General features: G+C 40.5%; 1 protein-coding gene across 1 annotated transcript in view; it reads left to right on the plus strand.

Annotated features, from left to right (window-relative positions):
- EP300 (EP300 lysine acetyltransferase) overlaps positions 1-21,023 on the plus strand; it is a 75,192-nt gene that overhangs the window by 2,039 nt on the left and 52,130 nt on the right. The window contains exon 2 of the mRNA XM_081877560.1: positions 15,847-16,505. Within this exon, the coding sequence (XP_081733686.1) occupies positions 15,847-16,505 (659 nt within the window). The remainder of the gene's footprint in view (positions 1-15,846; positions 16,506-21,023) is intronic.

The raw sequence follows: 21,023 nt of genomic DNA on the forward strand, positions 1-21,023 counted from the left end.
CAGTATATACTCATTTCTGCATACTATGCTACAGAGTGGGATTTAGATTGTCAGGTCATTCTCTTAGACAGAACGAAGCTATGTAGTTAAATCTTAAAGCCTGCAACCCTATGCACACTGTAAGAGTAGTTTTAATTTTTGAGTGGACATGCCTGTGCTTAAAAGTCAGTGCAATCTTGCACATATTTACTCAGAAGTAAGTCCTATTTTGAGATTCCTAACCATGTCTACTCAGAAGTCTTATTGAACTAAATGGAGTTTACTCCCAGATTACAGGGGTTAGGATTACAGTGAATATGCTCAAGATTGCATCCTTTATGTAGTTGTGTTCAGTGAATGATTCCTTTGCCTATGAGAATTGCATTACTCTTAATATCCAGTAAGCATATTTTAGTTGTTTTGTTCTTTTATAATATTGGTAAGCTATCACATATCTTCCTACCTTATTTGAGAAGTATACTAGACAAATCTTAGTGTCTTGTAATGGTTACTTGGTTTGTTTACTAGGCTTGTTACCTCCTTTAAAAAGGTAATTATTGACTAGTAATAAATGATCTATAATGCCTATTTTGATTGAATCCTCAGTGAAATACTAGTCAACTGGAGATGTTAAGTGTAACGTTAATTTAGCCGTGTTTGAAGAAATGCTAAGTATATTCAGCATACTGCAACCAGGGCTAGTCAAATTTAATCTCCAGAAGTACTTTATCTAGAGGTTAGATTGTACAGATACATTACTTCATATTTAGAATGTGGAAATATGATAGTTACTCTTACTTTATGCGTTCAGAATATGGACATGCAGAGAAGTAATTTAAAATATACTAACATGTGGTATGGTAGTAAACCTCATTTTGGAAACAAACTAGTCGTCTTCCCCCCTATAATGCTGCGTCACAGTGCTGCATCTTTTTCTAGCTAATAGAAGCCCTAGCTGTCTTATTTCTGTGTTCTTGTTCTGATGCCTTAAAACATATTTAATACAAGTTTAAAAGCATATATAGTTGTAGAATACTTCATATTAATGCTGAAATCATTAGAGTATATGGAGATATTAATGTTGGAGAAAAAAGACTGTTGATAAATAGAAACATTTCTAGATATGTCATTGCCATAAGAATAAAGTTGGCAATTTGTGCAGCTTTTCTGTCTGTATGCTGAAAAGCAGTAGTATTGCTTAGAATTCCCACATTACCTGTCTTGACTGCTATCAGAACTCCGGAATACGGTGCTTCCCCCTTTCCTCAAACAAATGAGTTTTGCTATAGTATTATTAATAGCTTTCATATTGAGTGGAAGGAGATGTCTTTTCATTATTTGATTATAACAAAGTTGTGTGGTCCTGTATGAGCTCAGCTGAAAACACAGGTTAGAACACAACACAAGCATGTGCTGCATTGAGAGAGAACACAACTACTGTATGCCATATCCATAAAGTAGTGCATTGTGTTATGAACGCTTTTATTAAACCTACAGTATATGTTTTAATTTAGTTGTGTTTTGTGAAATGAAATACACATTTGAGAATTTTAGTTAGTGTAAACCTATAAGGTTGCATTTCAGTTGTCTTTCTGAAGGTTAGGTATGTAAAGAACTCTTGAGTAAAAATTGGAATATCATCCAGATACATACAGTGCTGATGTTGGGAAATGAGGCAGAAAGTAGGTAACGGACCTGCATTTTAAACCTGCTTCTTCTGTTTGGTATGTGACTGATTTTACAGACTATCATTTTACAGAAACAATTTGTTTCTGTCATCTTGGCTACTTTGCAGCAACAGGCAAAACTAAATGTGTGCAGTGTACATTCAGAATAGCTATGCAGGTACACAGCTATTCAGATTCTATGTCAGGACCCAAATAGGTGCTTTAGGCATACTCAAGGGCTTCATGGGATTTTTTTACTGCACCTATGTGCTTTTGAACTGTCCCTCAGTTTCAAATCGATTTTGGAATGGAGTAGGATCTCCTGTTTGAAAAACACAGAAACCCCTTACCTTTGAGATGTATTAATTCCAGTATCGTAAATCCTTGCCATTAATCTCATTAGCCTTACTTTTCTGTTTGTGCATTAAACTTCTTGTTGTATGCTTATTTCTCTGTCTGTAGGTACTAATTAGAATTATTCTGATCTTCAAAATGTATAGCATTATACTCAATCATGTTCAAAGTTGTGTTTTTCTTCTGACAAATAAGCATACTTTCAAATGACTGAAGTATGATTTGTATTTCATACTTAATTTGGTGTATGTGTGCCTAATTTAGAACAAATCACTTCAATCATGCTTTGATATCAGTTTGTTTCAGAGGTTATTGGAAACAGTATATCCCAGCTGCAAAATCCCATAAGAATGAGCTGGAAAAGGTAGAACAAAATGGGAAAGTTTAGATGACTGCAAAGTATAAGTTATTTAGTATATGTTTTAGCTTTCTCTGTGAAAGATGGGACTAGAAAGCTACTGTAAACTAATAGTTACTATTGTACCACTGGCAACACACACACACAAATAATGGGCTGTAGTGCATTTACCAACCTTGTGACTAAGGAATAGTTGTTCATCTTTTTCTTTCTCACTCCTTTGGCACCAATGCTGGTAGTTCCCTTCATGTTAGGAGAGTTAAGACTGCAGGTAAAGTGGATAGTGGAGGAGACCAATCTCTGTACTCCTCTTTACTTCTCCTGTCGCTTTCACCACATAGCAGGAATACCTTGCCATTGTCCTTGGGATCAGGAGCACTGGGGAGAGGTGGTAGAGGGTTCTTGTCTTTTTTCATAGCAAGCAGTTGAGCCTAGAGACCATTTCCCCAGTGGTGAATACCTTTGACCTGGGAGCCCAGCAGAAATGGTGGTAAAAAGCCATGGAGCTTTAGTTTCGGACTACAGACATTTGGCCATTGGAAATAGAGCAAGTAGTTCTGGCAGAATTATAATATTTTTATAAGCAATTTAATGTCCAATGTTCCTTACTGTTTTCTAATGTAGGGAGTTGAAAAATGTAAGCTAGTTTTATAGAGTGTAGCTCTTGATGTCCTTATTTCAGTGTGCATGCATGTATCACTGGATTTTAGCAATTGTAAGGTAACTATTAAACAATACAGAAGAATACTAAGTTGCAATCCCTGAAAACTCACATATCGAAGTAAGTGCCAGTGAAATCAGTGGTGCCTTAATGCCAAGTAAATATGATTAAAATAGTGCTTCACAACACTATTAAATTGTGGCACTGTAAATAGTGTATCTACTTCCAAATGGTGGAGTCCCAGTGTGTTTCAAACACTTAAGACTGCTTTTTAAAGCTTTTTACATCATTAGTATCATCAGTACTATCATGTCATCCAAACAAAAGCTAAACAGTTTGCAGATGGGTGCAGACTAATTGTTAACAAGTCACTAGAAATAATGTTTGACAGACTTTCCTAAACCAATCTCATTTATCACTGATCAATACTAATGCAAAAGTTTATACTAGACCCTGTAGAAAACATATATTTCTAAGTATGTTGTAGGAATTGGAAGCATTCAATACTCTAGGTGTATAAAATCAAACTAGTAGCTGCATAAATAATCAGAGCGATATGCATTGTAGGTGAAGCATCCCTCCAAATAAAATAAAACACTGAGTTTTGGATCACAATGACAATTCATCTGTAGTATGTGGATGATTGAAGAACAAGCTTCTACTTACTAAGTTATATTTAGTGTTAAAGCATTTGTTTTGCAAGGGGGCAGCAAAATTTACTTAGTTGTGGCACCTGAAAGACTAAAGTTGCAATAGACGCTCAGCACTACATCAGGTGCTGCTGGGCATTGTGATAAATGTTTAAATGGCTCAAACCACCAGGTAAGCATGTTAGGCAGCCCACCAGAGCTGGTCCTGCTGTAATCCTGAACACATTTGACTGTAAGACATATAATTGCACAATAAAACCTGTTGTCCCTTAGGCTTTTATATATCGGAGCCCACTTTATGAAATGCATGGTATTATCCTTAGTTGTCAGATATGTAGTTGCCCTAGAGATGTAAGAGTAGGATCAGGAGTCTTATCAAATTTCCATGCTGAGTTGAATGTATATGCAAGAAGCGACCTGGGAGAAGAGAAGATGGAGGAAGACTGGGAGAAATTCAAGAAGTATCTACAAAAACATTGTAATTTGGTTGAATGCTAAGAAGGATGCTAGATTATAAAAAACTGGCCACCACTAAATTAGATTTGAAATTTGATGATAAGTGAGACTAAAGAAAATATAAAATTTTTTGGAAGAAGTGCTAGATTATATTTGAATGAGTGGACATGAGATTGTAAATAAGTTGATAATTTGTTTGGAAAAAACTTTTAACGATGTAAATGGGAGCGGGAGACGTGAGGGAGCCCAAAGAAGTGATGAAATTATGTCTGTGATAGAAGTAAGACTGTTTATTATTTGTGCATTTATATTTAAAAACTTTAATAAATATTTATATAAAAAAAAATGAATGTATATGCAAGAAGCTTGCTGATAAGTTAACAGTTTCCTGATTAGCCCTTCATTAGGAGCTTAGCAGTCAATTCATAGTTGATGTAAAAAAGAAGTTTTTTGGGGGGGAATCTAGAAAATACAAGTAACCTCTCATTGCTCTATGATTGGGGAACTTAAAAAAAAAACTTGAGAGAGAAGCAATAGGCTTCTGCTTTGTTTTGGTGTAACTTCAGAGGAACATACTGAAAAATCATGTCATTTGCATAGGAGATGCTCGAATTTGGTTTGTGTTCATAGATCCTAAATCACCAAAGGCAAAACAGAACTTTCTGAGGTTTTGCTGTTGAACATCCATATCTTTCTCCCCTTAAAGAATAATGTGCAGGACTTTGCTTGAACTCATCCCAAGAACATGAGAAGTTATGGGTCATTTGTACTAGTTTCAGTTCACCAGGTAATCATAAGCAGTCTTGTACAGCCTTTGAATAAGCCCCTTATAAAAGTAGTTTCCAGGCTATTTTCTCTTAAGGTAGCAGCAGCTACTGCAGGCAACTAGTTAGGGTTTGGTTCATAGCTTTCTCTTGAGTCTCAGCCTCTTGCAAAGGGCAGTGTCTTTGGAAGGAGCCGTTATCTCCTGTTGATAAAGACTTGCATGCATGGACTGTCTGCAGACTAGTCACTTTCTTAATTTACTGGGACTTGATTTGCAAAAAAGGTATTGACTGCAGAGCTCTCTGCACAACAAAGCAGGAGTCATCTGGTATAAAGTACTAGCTCTAACTTAGTTTGGTTAGCACTGAATTGAACATATCCAGTAGATTTAACTTTTAAAGGAATAAACTCATGCTGAGAAGTGTAATGAAAATTTTTGGTTCTGACTTGGCATCTAATCACTTGGAGGCAGATCCTAGTCACCACCAGTGGCAGTAACTCACTTTCTGATAACTGGTGTTCACTTGGGGCACATTTAGTGTCTCACATGAATCTGCCCTTTTCTGAGCTTCCCTGCTTTCTGAAATGAGGTTGGTGGTGATTAGGGAAAGGGGCATGTTTTATATGTGCGCTACCATGTATATGCGCATCGCAGAATCCAGAAATGACCCGGAAATGTCATAAAGATGTCATTAAAAGGGTGAGGTGGAACGGGTTGTTTGCAGGCTTTGTCAGTAGGTTTCAGTTATACGCAATGTGTGCAGTGCCTCAGAATATAACCCCCGCGTAAACAGTGGACTGCCTGTAAAGCAGTCAAAGTTGCAGGATGGTTAATGAAACAGGAAAGTGACCCATAGTTATTAGTTGCACCAACACTTCGAATTGTGCTCGGAAACATACTAAGAGCCAATGTAGGCCTTTCAAGACTGGTGTTATGCGGTCTAGGTGGCCGCTCCCAGTCACCAGTCTAGCTGCCGCATTCTGGATTAGTTGTAGTTTCCGGGTCACCTTCAGAGGTAGCCCTACATAGAGCGCATTGCAGTAGTCCAAGTGAGAGATAACCAGAGCACGCACCACTCTGGCGAGACAGCCTATGGGCAGATAGGGTCTCAGCCTGCGTACCAGATGGAGCTGGTAAACAGCTGTCCTGGACACAGAAATGACCTGCTCCATGGACAGCTGTGAGTCCAAAATGACTCCCAGGCTGTGCACCTGGTCCTTCAGGGGCACAGTTACCCTATTCAGGACCAGGGAGTCCTCCACACCTGCCTGCCTCCTGTCCCCCAAAAACAGTACTTCTGTCTTGTCAGGATTCAGCCTCAATCTGTTAGCTGCCATCCATCCTCCAACCGCCTCCAGACAAATACACGATTACAAAAGAAAGAATTATTGCATCCCCAAATGCTTGTGTGGCTAGATGTAGATTCTGGGTCTGAAAAGATGGATGACTACTACCTAGTCAACGTATGCTGCAATAGATTTTGTTTCGGTTATTTAGGAACTTTCTGCTATCTTACTTTTACTTTTCTGAAAACCAGCAGTCCTAAAGATTAACTTTTGTCTGTTAAAAAATAGGCTGAATAAAAACAGCCTGAAAGGAAACTTTGGTCCACATTTTGAATTGCTTCTGCGCTTTAACCAGTTTGCCCCATACCATATTTTCTATCAAAAAGGTGACATTTCTTGGAAGAGATGTGTTGGATGGGTTCAGAGGTGGGAAATATTTCCTGAGAGCACTTCAACTTCTTGTTTGTCTAGCTTCTGTGATTTTTCTTTCATATGATTGTGTCCAAAATAGACCTTGGAAGTACTGTGAAACTGCTAAATACTGTATTTGAAAAGAAATGCAGAATTTTAATCCTTCTGCTTTGCTTGGAAACAGTTAGACTACAGAAATCTAAACTGAATATATTTTACTTTGTCATGCAACATAGCACAGGAATGGCTAGAATTTTGAAATGAGACTCTTTTTGTTGTTTAAGTTTATTTTATTGAAATATAGAATGCTGGAAACAATAGCAAAACTGCAAAAAGTTTATTTTCATGTGATCCTGTGTGTTGTATTGCATTGTAACTAATCAGACTTCATTCTGAAAATTAAGCTCCATTGACAACCATAGGACTTCCAAGTAAATATAATTAGGATTGGATTATTCTATCCTCAGTTGTGTAAGCAACAACTAAATATTCTAATAACAAATCTGATATTCTAAATATTCTAAATCTGATATTCTAAATATTCTAAATCTGATATTCTAAATCTGATATTCTAAATAACAAATCTGAATGATGTGCCAAATATATTTGCAATTTGTCCATTCCCTTATTCCAAGTTCAACCTGCACTCAGATACCTGAGGTGAATATTTCTTGGGAAATACAGTCGTACCTTGGTTTTCGAACAACTTAGTTCTTGAATGTTTTGGCTCCTGAATGCAAACTCTTCTGTTTGTGAACTCTTTTTGGAAGCCAAATGTTCGACGCGGCTTCCGATTGGCTGCAGGAGCTTCCTGCAGCCAATCAGAAGCCTCGCTTTGGTTTCCAAATGTTTTGGAAGTTGAACGGACTTCTGGAACAGAACTTTTTAAATTGGCATTAAAACAGCCTGATTTATTCAGTGGTGGCTATCTGGTCTTTTATATATTTTATGTGTTTGGGTTATCAGTGTATTTGGATGACTTTAAACAATAAAATAATACAAATCATATATACTTATGCCAATAAAGGCCAAGAGCAACAAATAACAGCTAAATTTAGTGTTTAAAGTTAGTTGTTTAAGTTTTAGCTGATACTGAACTGAAGCCGGATGGAAATAGGGCTGTAGTTTATTTCCAGTATGATGGTTTTTAGTATCGGGAAGCTCATGCTTTCCACCATTTCATGAATGAAAGAAACATCCTAACCAATATGAGAGTGTTTTCTTCAAGTGTGTGTGTGAAGAACCAAAGAAAGCTATTCATGTACATCAAGGATGGGGAACTGGATCCAGATGAATCTTTATCTCCTCTGCCCCTGTGGGTCAAGTTTGCTAGATGGGTGGGATCACCCATCCTTCAGTCACCTGACATCAGTGTTAGGTGACTTGCTTTTGCTATAGTTTGAAATTGAATCTAATGGATGTGGGTGCAGTGCTTTGTGTCAGTGATCAGCTAATCATCTGATGGCTTTGATCACTGGTGCTTGCAAAGTGCTCTGCATGGGGGTTTGCAGGCACTGCTGATAGGCACTGCCTGCACCCCCCTTCCACCACAGCTTGACCTTTACCTGTTCCAAACTTGAGTTCATATACAGCAACTGTGGCTTGACTGAAATGGTCTTGCTAGCCTGGGAGGCTTAACTTTGCCTTGGGTCTGTGGTTCCTCACCACAAGTGTACATTAAAGTAAAGAATGTTGACAACATCATTCATTGTGATTTAAAATTGCATTAATATTTTTGTGAAGAAGCAGCACACCTCAGCAGGTTCTGATTATTTGAACCTCCATTAAAAAACAACAACAAAAACCCCAAACCCTCGCTGTTCTTACCTAGAACTAACATGTCCCTAAAAGAGGAAACCATAGCACTGGGAACTAAATCGTTTTCAAAATAACTGTTGGCATATAATGGCAACCCTGTAAACTGCTGTCCTTAGTGTAGTTCAGTACTCATCTGGCCTGACAGAAACACACATTCTCCATTCTATTAGAGTGCATGTTTGATATGATCAGTTTAAGGTTAGTTCAACCTAAAAATTCCCAGAGTTTTAAAATCAGTTGTAAGAGGGGGGAAAACCAAATCAGGTGAACCAAACATTCATATTGTAGTTTCAGAACACCTGGCAAGTAAATGATAGGTTAAGAATATCATAGGACTCCTGGTTAATTGAATACTAATGAAAGTGTTAAATCTCTAGAAAAAGGTATAACTGTTCCTTATTTTCTAATCCACATTTTATGGATTTTTTTGTTTTTGTTTCTATAGTTCTAAACATGCTGAAAATGTACACTTTCCACTCAGAATGCTATGAGAAGGGCAGCCTCTGTCTATTGTAGTAAGAGGTTTTAAAAAGCCCTCATTGCATTGTGTTTTATAATAGAAGTTCGTATTAGCCTTTCTCTTTCTTCACTTCCAAAATAAATCAATTGTACTTTAGAGTGAGACATACCTTAGAATGCTGCCTTTAAAAAGTTGCATGGCATTGTTGGGTTGCTTGCCTTGCAGTTTCTTTGGGTGTGGCAGATATCATTTGTGTTTTTCTTTATTTCTTCCTTGTTTGCTGAAGGATAGCATAATCCATGAGCTCCATAGTGAGATGTTGCTGCATGTGTGTATGCTGACTCCAAGGACTAGAACCCTTCCGATGTTGTTGAATTACAACTTCCATCAGCCAAGAAAGCATGGCCAATGGCCCAGGATAATGAGAGCTGTAGTTTGGCAACATTTGGAGGGCCCAACATCTGAATGCCACTGGCATTTGCATACTGCTCATAGGGGTTAGCACTTTGTATGGAAAACTCCATCAAGCACGGTCATGTCAAAGCAGGCCACTATGTGGCAAATACGAGCCGTTTGCATTCCTCACAGGTGTTCCTGCTGTCTATGAACTGCCCTCTCAAGAAAGACTTGCACATGGGAGCAGGGAATGTAGTTGAGAATGCTAAGCTAGCTTGGGCCTGGTTTGCAGATAATGCTAAGCCAAATTAACATAGTAAACAATAGCATAATCACAGGTGTCCCCACAGATGATCGGGCAAACATTGGCTTGTTTCCCCCCTGCCTCCTTGCCTGCCTTGTGCTCTACCTGATATCCTGAGAAAATGTCTACTGGCATTGCCCAGCTGTGACACCATGCTTCCTTCCATTGGCTGGCTGGAGTGGAAATCTTACTCCATTAAAATCCTTGGCAGTGTAGTTGATTACCCTTTTCCTTCCACTGCTTTGCTTTATTCCCCTACTCACCAGTCACCCATAGTGTTGCTCTGTCACATAATTCCGTTGCTCCTACCTTGGTTAGGACAAATCCTGCCCTCCTTCCTCAAGGAATGAAATGTATCTGAGTGAAAAGACAAAGTTTAACATTTTTGCAAATACTCTTGGACTGGAGTTAGAGAAGAGGGACTAGTTTTCTTTCACAGGCAAGATTCCATGAACTGGACACTTGTCCTCTGGAAGGAAGAATAGGACTTTGTATGTGTGTTGGTGGGTTTTGGTTCAAAAGGAAAAAATTGAGTTGCTGCTGCTGGCATTACTTCACCTATCTCATCATTTCCAATGTAGCCTGAAGTGTCCCTCCTTCCCTTTTCCTGTTTAAAATTGGGACTTTCTGATATGCTTAGAATACCGTATTTTTCACCCCATAGGACGCACCGGCCCATAGGACGCACCGGCCCATAGGATGCACCAAGTTTTTTGGGGGGGAAATAAAGAAAAAAAATTATTTTCCCCCCAGGCGCTTGTGGGGCCGGCAGCGGGGAGAAGCGCTCTTCTCCCCGCCGCCTGCTTGCAGACCAGGTCTGGGGACAGCGGGAAGACGCGCTGCGCCTCCCAGCTGTCCCCGGAGCTTGCGGGGCAGGCAGGGGGGAGAAGCGCTCTTCTCCCCGCCACCCGCCTGCAGACCAGGTCTGCGGACAGCGGGAAGACGCACTGCGCCTCCCCGCTGTCCCCGGAGCTTGCGGGGCTGGCTGCGGGGAGAAGAGCGCTTCTCCCCGCCGTCAGCCTCCAAACCACATCGGGAGACAGCGGGATGGCGGCGTTCTGCCTCCCTGCTGTCCCCCGACCTTGTGGGGCTGGCGCTGCGGCTCTCCTGAAGCCTGGAGAGCAAGAGGGGTCGGTGCACACTGACCCCTCTCGCTCTCCAGGCTTCAGCGAAAGCCTGCATTCGCCCCATAGGACGCACACACATTTCCCCTTCATTTTTGGAGGGGGGAAAGTGCGTCCTATAGGGCGAAAAATACAGTATATCCAAGCTGTAAGCCCCACTAAATTTATCTATTATTTATTAAATTTGTATACTGCCCTATATCCACAGGTCTCAGGGCGGTTCACAGGATAAAAACAGAATATAACACCACAAAATGCATAATCAAAACAACACAACCCAAGGGTAGTTTTCTATGGTAGTTTTCTTTCAAAATAATTTTAAAAGCCCCACGCTCACTCGTGCAGGCATGACTTTAGAATGTTAGCAACAGGCTTTTAAGCTTTGTAAACAGTAGACAATGAATGAAGTGCAGAAAGCTGGTCGTAATGAGAAATAAACACTGTTTAAAATTTTATCTCCACTCCACAACTCTTCTGTGAAGTCATGGTGGGTCAGAGCAGACAAATTTCTGTTAAGGAATGCAATTTTATTAATAGTTGCCATAACTCAAGTTGCTTTAAGAAATCTGGAGGTGGAAGAATTGTTTGGGGGGAAAGGACCATATTACCAGGGAGATCTAGCAGTGACATCATTTATACTCTTACTACTGTCTCTGTACCTTTATGTGGAACAAACAACCACACTTAAACCATAGTCAAAAAATTGTCCTCTAAACTAGAGATGCAGAACTGGATGTGGCTGGCAGGTTGGCTCCTCAATTCTCCCACTTCTCACGTGCCAGCTTTGACAGGTAAGTGGGACCAGTTACAGCAAACCCTTTTGAAGTCCCATTTGCTGGCAAAGTTTGCATTCATACTGCATCTACACATGGACATTTCTCCTCTGGAGACAGCAGGTGTGGTTTGAATCCAAGTCGTTCTGCAGATCTCTTGGGGTTGTCAGTGAGCCCCATTTGCAAAGTAACAATTGGAGCCACATACTTTCCTTATACTGGACATAGCATATGATTTCAGTTGTGGGGCAGATAGACATGGTTAGGAGGAAATGGCGTAGAATCTGGACACATTGGGCCTAATCGGCTCATGGGCCAGAGATTTCTCATCCTTGCTCTAAAACATAGTTAATGTCAGGTGGCCAACCATGGCTTATTTTATTCGAGGAAGTGGGTCAAGTTCACACATAATACTAAACCATGAACTAATATGTGTGAACCAGGTCATTCTCTCACAGAAATATGGAATATCTTTTATAGTATATACTTTATTGAAATATCAAATTGCTGAAGAGTACAGTATGTTGAGGGACGCGGGTGGCGCTGTGGGTAAAACCTCAGCGCCTAGGACTTGACGATCGCATCGTCAGCGGTTCGAATCTCCGTGGCGGGGTGAGCTCCCGTCATTTGGTCCCAGCTCCTGCCCACCTAGCAGTTCGAAAGCACAATTAAGTGCAAGTAGATAAGTAGGTACCGCTTTCTAGCGGGAAGGTAAATGGCGTTCCGTGTGCTGCTCTGGTGCCGGTTCGCCGGAGCAGCTTCGTCACGCTGGCCACGTGACCCGGAAGTGTCTCCGGACAGTGCTGGCTCCCGGCCTATAGAGTGAGATGAGCGCACAACCCTAGAGTCTGTCAAGACTGGCCCATATGGGCAGGGGTACCTTTACCTTTACCTTTACAGTATGTTGAACATTTGAATTTCATTTTGTATGAAGGTGCTCCAAAGGTGGAGCAGGTTCTTGCAGGCGCATTTTTAGTGGGTGTCTAGGGCAGGGGTCTGCAACCCGCGGCTCCGGAGCCGCATGTGGCTCTTTTACACCTTTGCCGCGGCTCCGGGGCGGATACTAGCGAGGGGAGGAGGCACATTGTGCGCCCCGACACTCCCCACTGTGGCGGGCGCTGTACTGGCTGTGACATCGCATGGGGGCGGTGCGTGCGTTAGTCACACACCGTCCCGAAGTCACCTTCCCACCCGCCCGTTACATTGTAAGGGGCATGTACGCTGGTCACTGTTTTGAAGGGGAGTGAAGAACACACACACAGAAAAAGGTAACTTGTTAATTTAACGTTTATTTCTATGAGGAGGAGTAATTCTGAGGGGTCAAACAAAGAAATAATAAAAAAGTGACAAAAAAGTTATTTTTATAATGACGAGTTTTGCGGCTCCCAGGTTTTTTTTTCTTCGGAAACGGGTCCAAGTGGCTCTTTTTGTCTTAAAGGTTGCAGATCCCTGGTCTAGGGCTACTTTCTAGCTTGAGTTGGGTGAAACAGGTTTTGAAACTGAAAGTCCATAGTTAATAAAAAGATTCTGTAATTGCTTAGTTGTAGGCACTATCATTCATGTCCTTTGTTGTGTGTCCAAAATGGTTTTGGATAAATAGATGCACAAAGCCTAACATTTGGCAGTTGAGGCTTGTAGCATTTAAAACCTACTCCCCCCCCCCCAAAAAAAACCCACTGATGTTTAAAAGGCTTTTGATCTTTCGATTAAAAAAAAATCCAAGTATTTATTCATGATGGAAGGTATGTATGTGTGTGGGCACACCCACCCACCCTCCATCATGAAAAAATACTTGGATTTTATTTTTTTAAAATCGAAAGATACATGTGTACTTACAGGTGGTGACCATTTTAGGTAAAGGTAAAGGGACTCCTGACAATTAAGTCCAGTCGTGAACGATTCTGGGGTTGTGGCGCTCATCTCGCTTTACAGGCCAAGGGAGCTGGTGTTTGTCCGCAGACAGTTTTTCCCGGTCATGTGGCCAGCATGACTAAGCCGCTTCTGGCGAAACCAGAGTAGAGCACGGAAATGCCATTTACCTTCCCGCCGGAGTGGTACCTATTTATCTACTTGTACTGCGTGCTTTCGAATTGCTAGTCTGGCAGGAGCTGGGACCGCACAACGGGTGCTCACCCCGTCACAGGGATTCAAACCGGCAACCTTTCGATTGGTAAGACCAAGTGGCACAGTGGCTTAACCCACAGCGCCACCCGCATCCTGGTGACCATTTTAAGCGTGTCCAAATGACATGTGATCACCAACACGTGGGTCCTTTGGTACCCAGAATAAGGCAGAACAGAAGCAGTGTGTGCTTATATGTGCTCTGCTGACATGTATGGGGGGGCAGGAACAGAACCAAGGTTTCCTGCCTGTATTTCTGTGCTTAAAGCTGTTTTAGGTTTAAGTAGATTGAGCTGATGCAAACTCAATATACTTGTGTGAACGATAGCGTGTTTAAGACCTTTAGTCTAGGCAATTCAGTTGCTGAACGAAAACCAAGAAGGAAGTATTCTTTATAGTGGCACATGAAGAAAACTGGTGTTGCACAGTAAGTTCCTGGTTCATTTCACTTCAGCTGTGAGCTTGCTAGGTGTCTTCATTAGCTACTGTTTTCTTGCCCCCATCTTCAGTATGGTGTAACTACAGACCTACTTTGCAAGGCTATTTGTTAGATTTACCAAATTCATATCTGGAGTGCTTTGAACTCTTGGCATATGGCATGGGTGTGAAACCTCTAGCTTGTGTACATTATTAGACCTAGCGTTTTATCTGCAAGGCTGGCTGCCATAGCCAGCTGCCTGACACCTGAAGTACTGTGTGATGTCATGGATAGGGTAGGCAAGGATGTGGCTCCAAATGAGCTATTGGAAGCTTAAAGTGGGCTTCCAATTGTTTATTTGCAAGTGGGACATGCTGACAGTGTTGATCAGGTGATGTGCACTGAAAGTGAGCCCCACTGGGATTAGCCAAGAAGGCACAGTGCTTTACAAGTGCCAACAATCAACTGATCATTGGTGCTTGAGAAATGTTGTGCCTTGCCTGCAGTGGCTTGATTTCAAACTGCATGGGCAAAAAGGAAAAGGAGCCATGTCATGTCAGCACTGCCCATCTGTCAAAGCAAACCTGCTGAGGGGTTGCAGAATAGGGGAGGTAGGAATCTGGCCTTCCAGCCAGATCCGGTTCTTTCACCACAACCAATAGTTTACAAACACTATGTGACCTTATTTTTACAATGAAAGCTTTTAACATGAGTTAGAATCTTGCAGGAGTAAAAGAAATTAAGCCTTGAATATATAAATATGAAAGAATGTGGTATAGTTGATATTTGATTTGATTTGCACAGGAGAGCCCTTGGTTTAAACCATTGCTAAGCATTGTTCACTTTCGGTCAGTTACTATTGCTCAGCTTGACATATTCTGTAGGGTTGTGAGGGAAAAATGTGAATTTTTAAAAACGATTTTTAATTTCAAGTAACTAAACAAGGAATGCAGAGCTTAGTAGTTATGCAGAAAAGAAAGAAAAATAGAGGCTGATGGTTGTAGTTTTAGATGTCCCAAGAAAGGCGATCAAATGAAAGTGTTTCTTCATAAGGTTCCATAAGTTGATTATCTTAACAAAGTCAATAAAAGGATAACTTGTCATATAGAAGGTGTGAGTTTTCCTCCCCAACCCCCCAGCCAATATTCCTTTTGTGAAATGGTTAATCTGACCAGAAGCACAATACCTGTGAAATCCAGGCTTCAAAAAGATTGGCATTTAATGTTTTCCAGTTTTTTTGCAGTCACTAATCTAACTGCAGTTAATAAATGGAGAACCAGGTTTTTATTGGTTATGTTCTTAATCCGAGGAGAAAAATTATTGTAGGGCTGTAGCTATTGTCCCATCATTTGATTGTTTGAAAAACTTCTTCCCGAAAGGGAATAATTTTGGGGCAAAACCACAGGTGTGTACTAGAGACAGATAAATTGCATTCCTGCTTGCAAAGGTTGGATGTGTTATGATTAATTCTCTATAATCTGGCTGGGCACATCTACTAGTGATGTGCTATCTTTAAAGCATTTTCTCAAGTTCTAATTGAGATTGATCCAAATGGCAGTTTATTACAAATGTGTTCCCAGAATTGTTCCTCTGTTCTCCAAAATCTTTTCCCCATTTTAGTCTTAATGAAGTGAGAAGAAGGGTAGCCAATTGTGTGAGGCTTTTATACAGTTGGAAAAATGTGAAATACTTTTTGAAAAAAAACCTGTTTATGCTTCTAGGCTTGCTGCATAGTTAATTAGATAAGAAAAGTGATATTGTGCCAGCATTGAAAAGAGCTAACTTTTATATGAAATATATTCTCAGTGTTCTAAACCATTTCTTTTGCTTTTTCCTTTCCCTAGATTTTGGATCCCTGTTTGATCTGGAACATGACTTACCAGATGAACTGATCAGCTCCACAGAATTGGGACTTACCAATGGTGGTGACATTAATCAGCTGCAGACTAGTCTTGGTATGGCACAAGATGCTGCTTCAAAACACAAACAGTTGTCTGAACTGTTACGTGCTGGTAGCTCACCAAACCTTAATATGGGAGTTGGTGGGCCAGGTCAGGGCATGGCCAGCCAGCCCCAGCAGAACAATCCAGGAATGGGAATCTTAAACAGTATGGTCAAAAGCCCCATGGCACAGGCAGCATTGACATCTCCAAATTTGGGGATGGGTGCAAGTGGACCAAATCAAGGTCCGTCTACTCAACCCACTGCAGGAATGATGCCAGCAGTGAACAATCCGGTAAATCAGCCTGGAATGGGAATGAATGCAGGAATAAATGCTGGCATGAATCCTGGTATGTTGGCTTCAGGAAATGGACAAGGCATGATGCAGGGGCAAGTTTTGAATGGTTCGATTGGAGCAGGAAGAGGACGTTCCAACATGTCATACTCGAACCCAGGAATGGGTAATGCTGGTAACTTGTTGGCTGAGACATTGCAGCAAGGTTCTCCGCAGATGGGAGGACAGACAGGCTTGAGGGGTCCACAGCCTGGAGCAATGGGCAAGGTAAGACAAAGTTTTTCTTGTGATCACAAATAAAGTTTTTGAAGTATAATATTTCAAAATACCTGAGGATTTCTAGAAAACAGGCTTGTTCACTGCAATTATGAATGATACCTGGGAATATTTAAGCATATTAATACATGATAAGGAGGCATGTAGCATTATATGAAAAGTTGTATTTCTAAAAAAAAACTCATAGTCTTTGTGTCCAGTTACAGTATTGCCATTCAAAATGATGTGTTGAGTTTATAGCTTTCAATAGTACCTATGATTGGTGTATTAGTTCTTCAATTGCAGAATAATCCTACAGGTGGTGTTGATACTGAAGATGAATTTTTTCCCCAGTATTAAAACTACTGGGAAGGCTAATATTGCTATTCTTCAGTGAAACATTGCTATAATTGTGGGTGGGGTGGGAATATATGTGCATGCAATATTTTCCTTGATTTGTTAAGTAGTGGGTAGGTTTATCACAACTGTTACCCATGATTGATAACTTCAACCTCCAGGGGCAGCATTTTTGAGTACAGGTGCTGGTGCCAAACAATGAAGGAGAGTTTGCATGGTGGTTGTAGATATTTTGTAGTCACTTTTACAAATTAGATGGTAGACCTGTAGGTTTGCTCCAGCAGGACTTCTCATATCTCAGTACTTGGAAAAAACAGTACTGTGAGTGTAATAAGCCACCAAGAACAGTATCTTCACTAATTAGAATGAATAACCTAGTGCTTTGTAAGTGGTGGAGCAGAAAAATGCTGTACATTTCATTACTAATCATGTAGCTTTGGTGTAACCTCTGCATGTAGTTGTTTACTACTTCAGGGGAAAGGATAGGAAACAGCTTTTCTCTTACTTATTTTAGTACAGTGTTTAGATTAAGCATCTAAAATGAGTCCTCAATAGGTACTTGCCTAGCAGGTGCTTGTCCTGTGGGAAATATGTAGCAAACTGCCAGGTTGCTCTCATTGAGTGGTAGCCAGTGAGAGTTAACACATGATTGTACAGAGCAGCAAATAGAGGACTTGGGTGCTTTATGTAAAATGGGTGAGGAACTATAGCTGGTGGGCTGTACCCTGGTTTCTCCTGCCGATGGTGGGCCATTTTGACAGGTAGGTGAGCCTCTGCCCACCTGGAAATTACTCTATGTCACTGTGATGGCAGTTGACACATTTTTACTTGGTAGTGCTACAAAGGAAATTCTAGTTCATTCAAGCCTGACTTGGAAGTTACCATCAAGCTGCTGATACAGGCCAACTTCATGCTCTACTTTGAGCAGGGATTTAGTGCATTATGGAGTACTGTATGGGGAACTCCATGGTTCAGCTGATCCCAGCAGGGCTGCTGTCACTGCCAAAACCAGCTGATCAGCAGTGATAGCAAGTCTCCCTTGCCAATGAACAATTGAGAGTGTACTTTAAGGCTCCCAGTAGATCATGACTGCCATTGCACAATCTGCTCCATACCTGATATCACATGACATCAGTTGTGGGGTAGGTGGGTGTGGTTTTGGGAAAGCAGCCTCACAAGCCAAATTGGGAACAGTGCTAGGTCGAAGTAGGCCCACAAACCAGAGGGTCCTCATGCCTGGTGATAGATGTAGTCAGAAACATATGAAGGGCACACATTGGTGAGGATTTCTTTAGTAGAATAGATCTTTAGTAGAATAGATCTATGCAGTCTTTGCATATAATACCCTTTCACCTGTCTTTTGAAAACTCATTTGCTCTAATGACTAAACATAACAATGCGTTCAGTCTCCATAGTGTGGCCTTCACTGGCAGGTTTACTACTTAGATGCAGACTGGGTTTGCAAGTTGCTTGGCTGATGAGCTTGCTTGATCAGTCAGCCTCTTGCCTTACAGTTCCATCTTTGTGAGCTGTTTAGCTTGTCAAAGAGTGAAGCTTGTAAAGGGGATATAGCAAATTCTGATCTTTGGTTCCTAAGGTCTGCAGAATCTCAGTTGATAGTTCAGACATAAGTCTTGTAAGCAGACTTTAATGGCAATAACTAGCTCTAAAGTAACAAAGTAGAACAAAGATTTTACAGTTTGGATGTATATAGGTGCAGTGACAAGATAAGAATAACATTTTATTTTTAGAAAGCTTGTTTTTTATGGGGAGAATGGACTTCACACTGTCAGTAGCGAGGAAATGGAAGTGTGTGACCAAAGAAAATAGTACAGTATGGTGTTCTTTGTTTTTGTTTAACTCAGGCAGTGGGAAGGCATGAGAGGCTGGGCTTTAGCAATGAAATGTAACTACTATTGTAGGTGCAGTTGGCTACACACATATTCAAGTGACAAAATATGAATTTCAAATTATCAAAAGTAGTGCCAGATTTTATAGTGAGATGAAATCTGGAATTTCAGAAAAATATGTAGCATCACTGCTTAGCATAACTTGAAACAACACCGTCTTATAATATAAAATAGATTTGCCATTGTAAATGTAACACCCCCCTACAAAAATACTTAATGATCCATGTTTTATCAACATGTTTGATTTCTTGTATATTTGGCTGGTCAGTTGAACAGTGTCCTAACCCTGAAAGAGAATGCAAGTGTTTGATTCAGTCTGAGAACTTACTGGAATCTAAATTGAAGAGTAGAGGAATCCTGGCCCCAGATGCAGGGAATTAATCAACATTTTTTGTAGTTGAATTCTTGAAGCAAAAACATTTTTTGCTTGACATGAGAGAGCTTGTTGCTATTGAGGAATGTTTTTGTGACAGGACTGCTACATTACTGTACTTCCATCGCTATTTCTGTGCTTGAGATGGCAGCTTTTTAAAAATAAAGTGAATGAGTTGGACACACACACTGCAGAATGCTTCACTGCCAGTGACTACTGTAGGTACATGTTCACATTTGGAAGTTGGGGAAGTAGAATCACTTCAATTTTGTCTACTAGTGAATGTTTTGGTTTACATGGGAAATGATTTTAGCAATGTATATGTGAATGAGGTGGACAGTGATGCTTGGAAAAGGGAAGTCTTGCAGTCATTGCTGATTTCGGTGGCATCTTGATAGAAGTTGTGGAAGCACTATCTCAGAAGCAGGGTTAACATGTGGAGTAAAGAACAAATATGACAGTGACAAGGCCCTATAATTTGCTGGCCATGCCCTCTCCCTAGCAAGCATCTTTTACCCCACCTCCTCACCTGGGCAGGGGAGCATGCATGCTTGGGAGCTGCAGCTCAAAGGAAGTGGCATCCAACAACCTTCTCGGCTTCACTGATGTGGTCCAAAGGAAAGGAAAGTTTGGTTGCAGGAGTTGCTGGAAGGAGGTATACAGGGCACCATCCAACCGTCTTAGGGACTCCATTTTGGATTGTGTAGGGTTTACTCCTTAGCCTTTTCTTCACCTGAATATGTCCCATAAAATAGCGGGTATGGATTTTTTCTCAGGACTTACTGGTCAGTTCACCTCCTGTTATATGACTCAGGCTGGGAACAGGTTGTGTTCTATCTCTAAGAGCTACTGAAGTAAAGATACATTGTGCCACCTTCTGATCTCCACTATAATGATAACTCCCATTTAATATTACCACTTTGGGGAAGGGTTGCTATTTATGTATTGCCTTTAAAAATAACGTGTATTCTGTGGCTTCCAAGATAAAAACTGTAACACCTCTTTCAACATGGATTTCCTGGAAAAAATTCCGAGAGTGATCTAGTTTGCCATATTTTCTTGTATTTAATAAACAAAACTAAAATATTTGAAACTATCAAGCTTGCTTAATATTTGCATTTGGCATCTTTTAATTTTTGCTAATGAACTTATAAAACAGAAAAAATTTCATGGAAAAATAAAGCTCTGAAAAGTTTTCTGCTCCACATTACTGCTGCATATTGTTGAGAAATCTTGTGCTTTGCATGGACATGAAACACATGAATAGTGGCTCTGGAGTGATGCAGTTTCCTTTTCTCAATCTGTGGGGCTTGTATGTTTTGGTTCCCAAAGCACCTAGAATTCTAAGTTGCAAACATTTTTATTTATTACCTGATTATATCAGGCCCTCAAGGTCTGAGCCAGCAGAAATTCTTACTGGCTCTTTCTTGGTGGCAGTTGTTTAACCTAACCCTGGTTTGGGAAAGGTTTTGAATCTGAGAGCAAAACTGGTATGTTTACCTAAAGATGCTTACAGCCAATAAAAAATCAATATAGATTAACAACAAAGTTGCAAAGCAACAACACTGTCTTTCAAATGGATGCAAATATGTATTTGATCAACACAGTTATAGGTGGCAGTTTAGAATTTGATTTCATATGGTTGTATCCAATAGTAGCCTTGCTGTACTGAAAAGTGTTTCTGCTCTCAAGATAGGGAACATACCTTTTACTGATCCCACTACCTTCTGCAGACCTTAGTGCCATATTTCATAGAGGGCTGGTCAAATAACTAGATTTAAACTGGCTAAACTTAAAGGTGCAAATATAATCCTCATTAATTTATTGATCACCTTCTTAAAAACCATCTCAAGGTGATGTATAATTAAAACAAGTTATAACACAAAAATA

The sequence above is a fragment of the Podarcis erhardii genome (assembly GCF_964252035.2).
Source record: "Podarcis erhardii genome assembly, chromosome: 10".
NCBI lineage: Eukaryota > Metazoa > Chordata > Lepidosauria > Squamata > Lacertidae > Podarcis > Podarcis erhardii.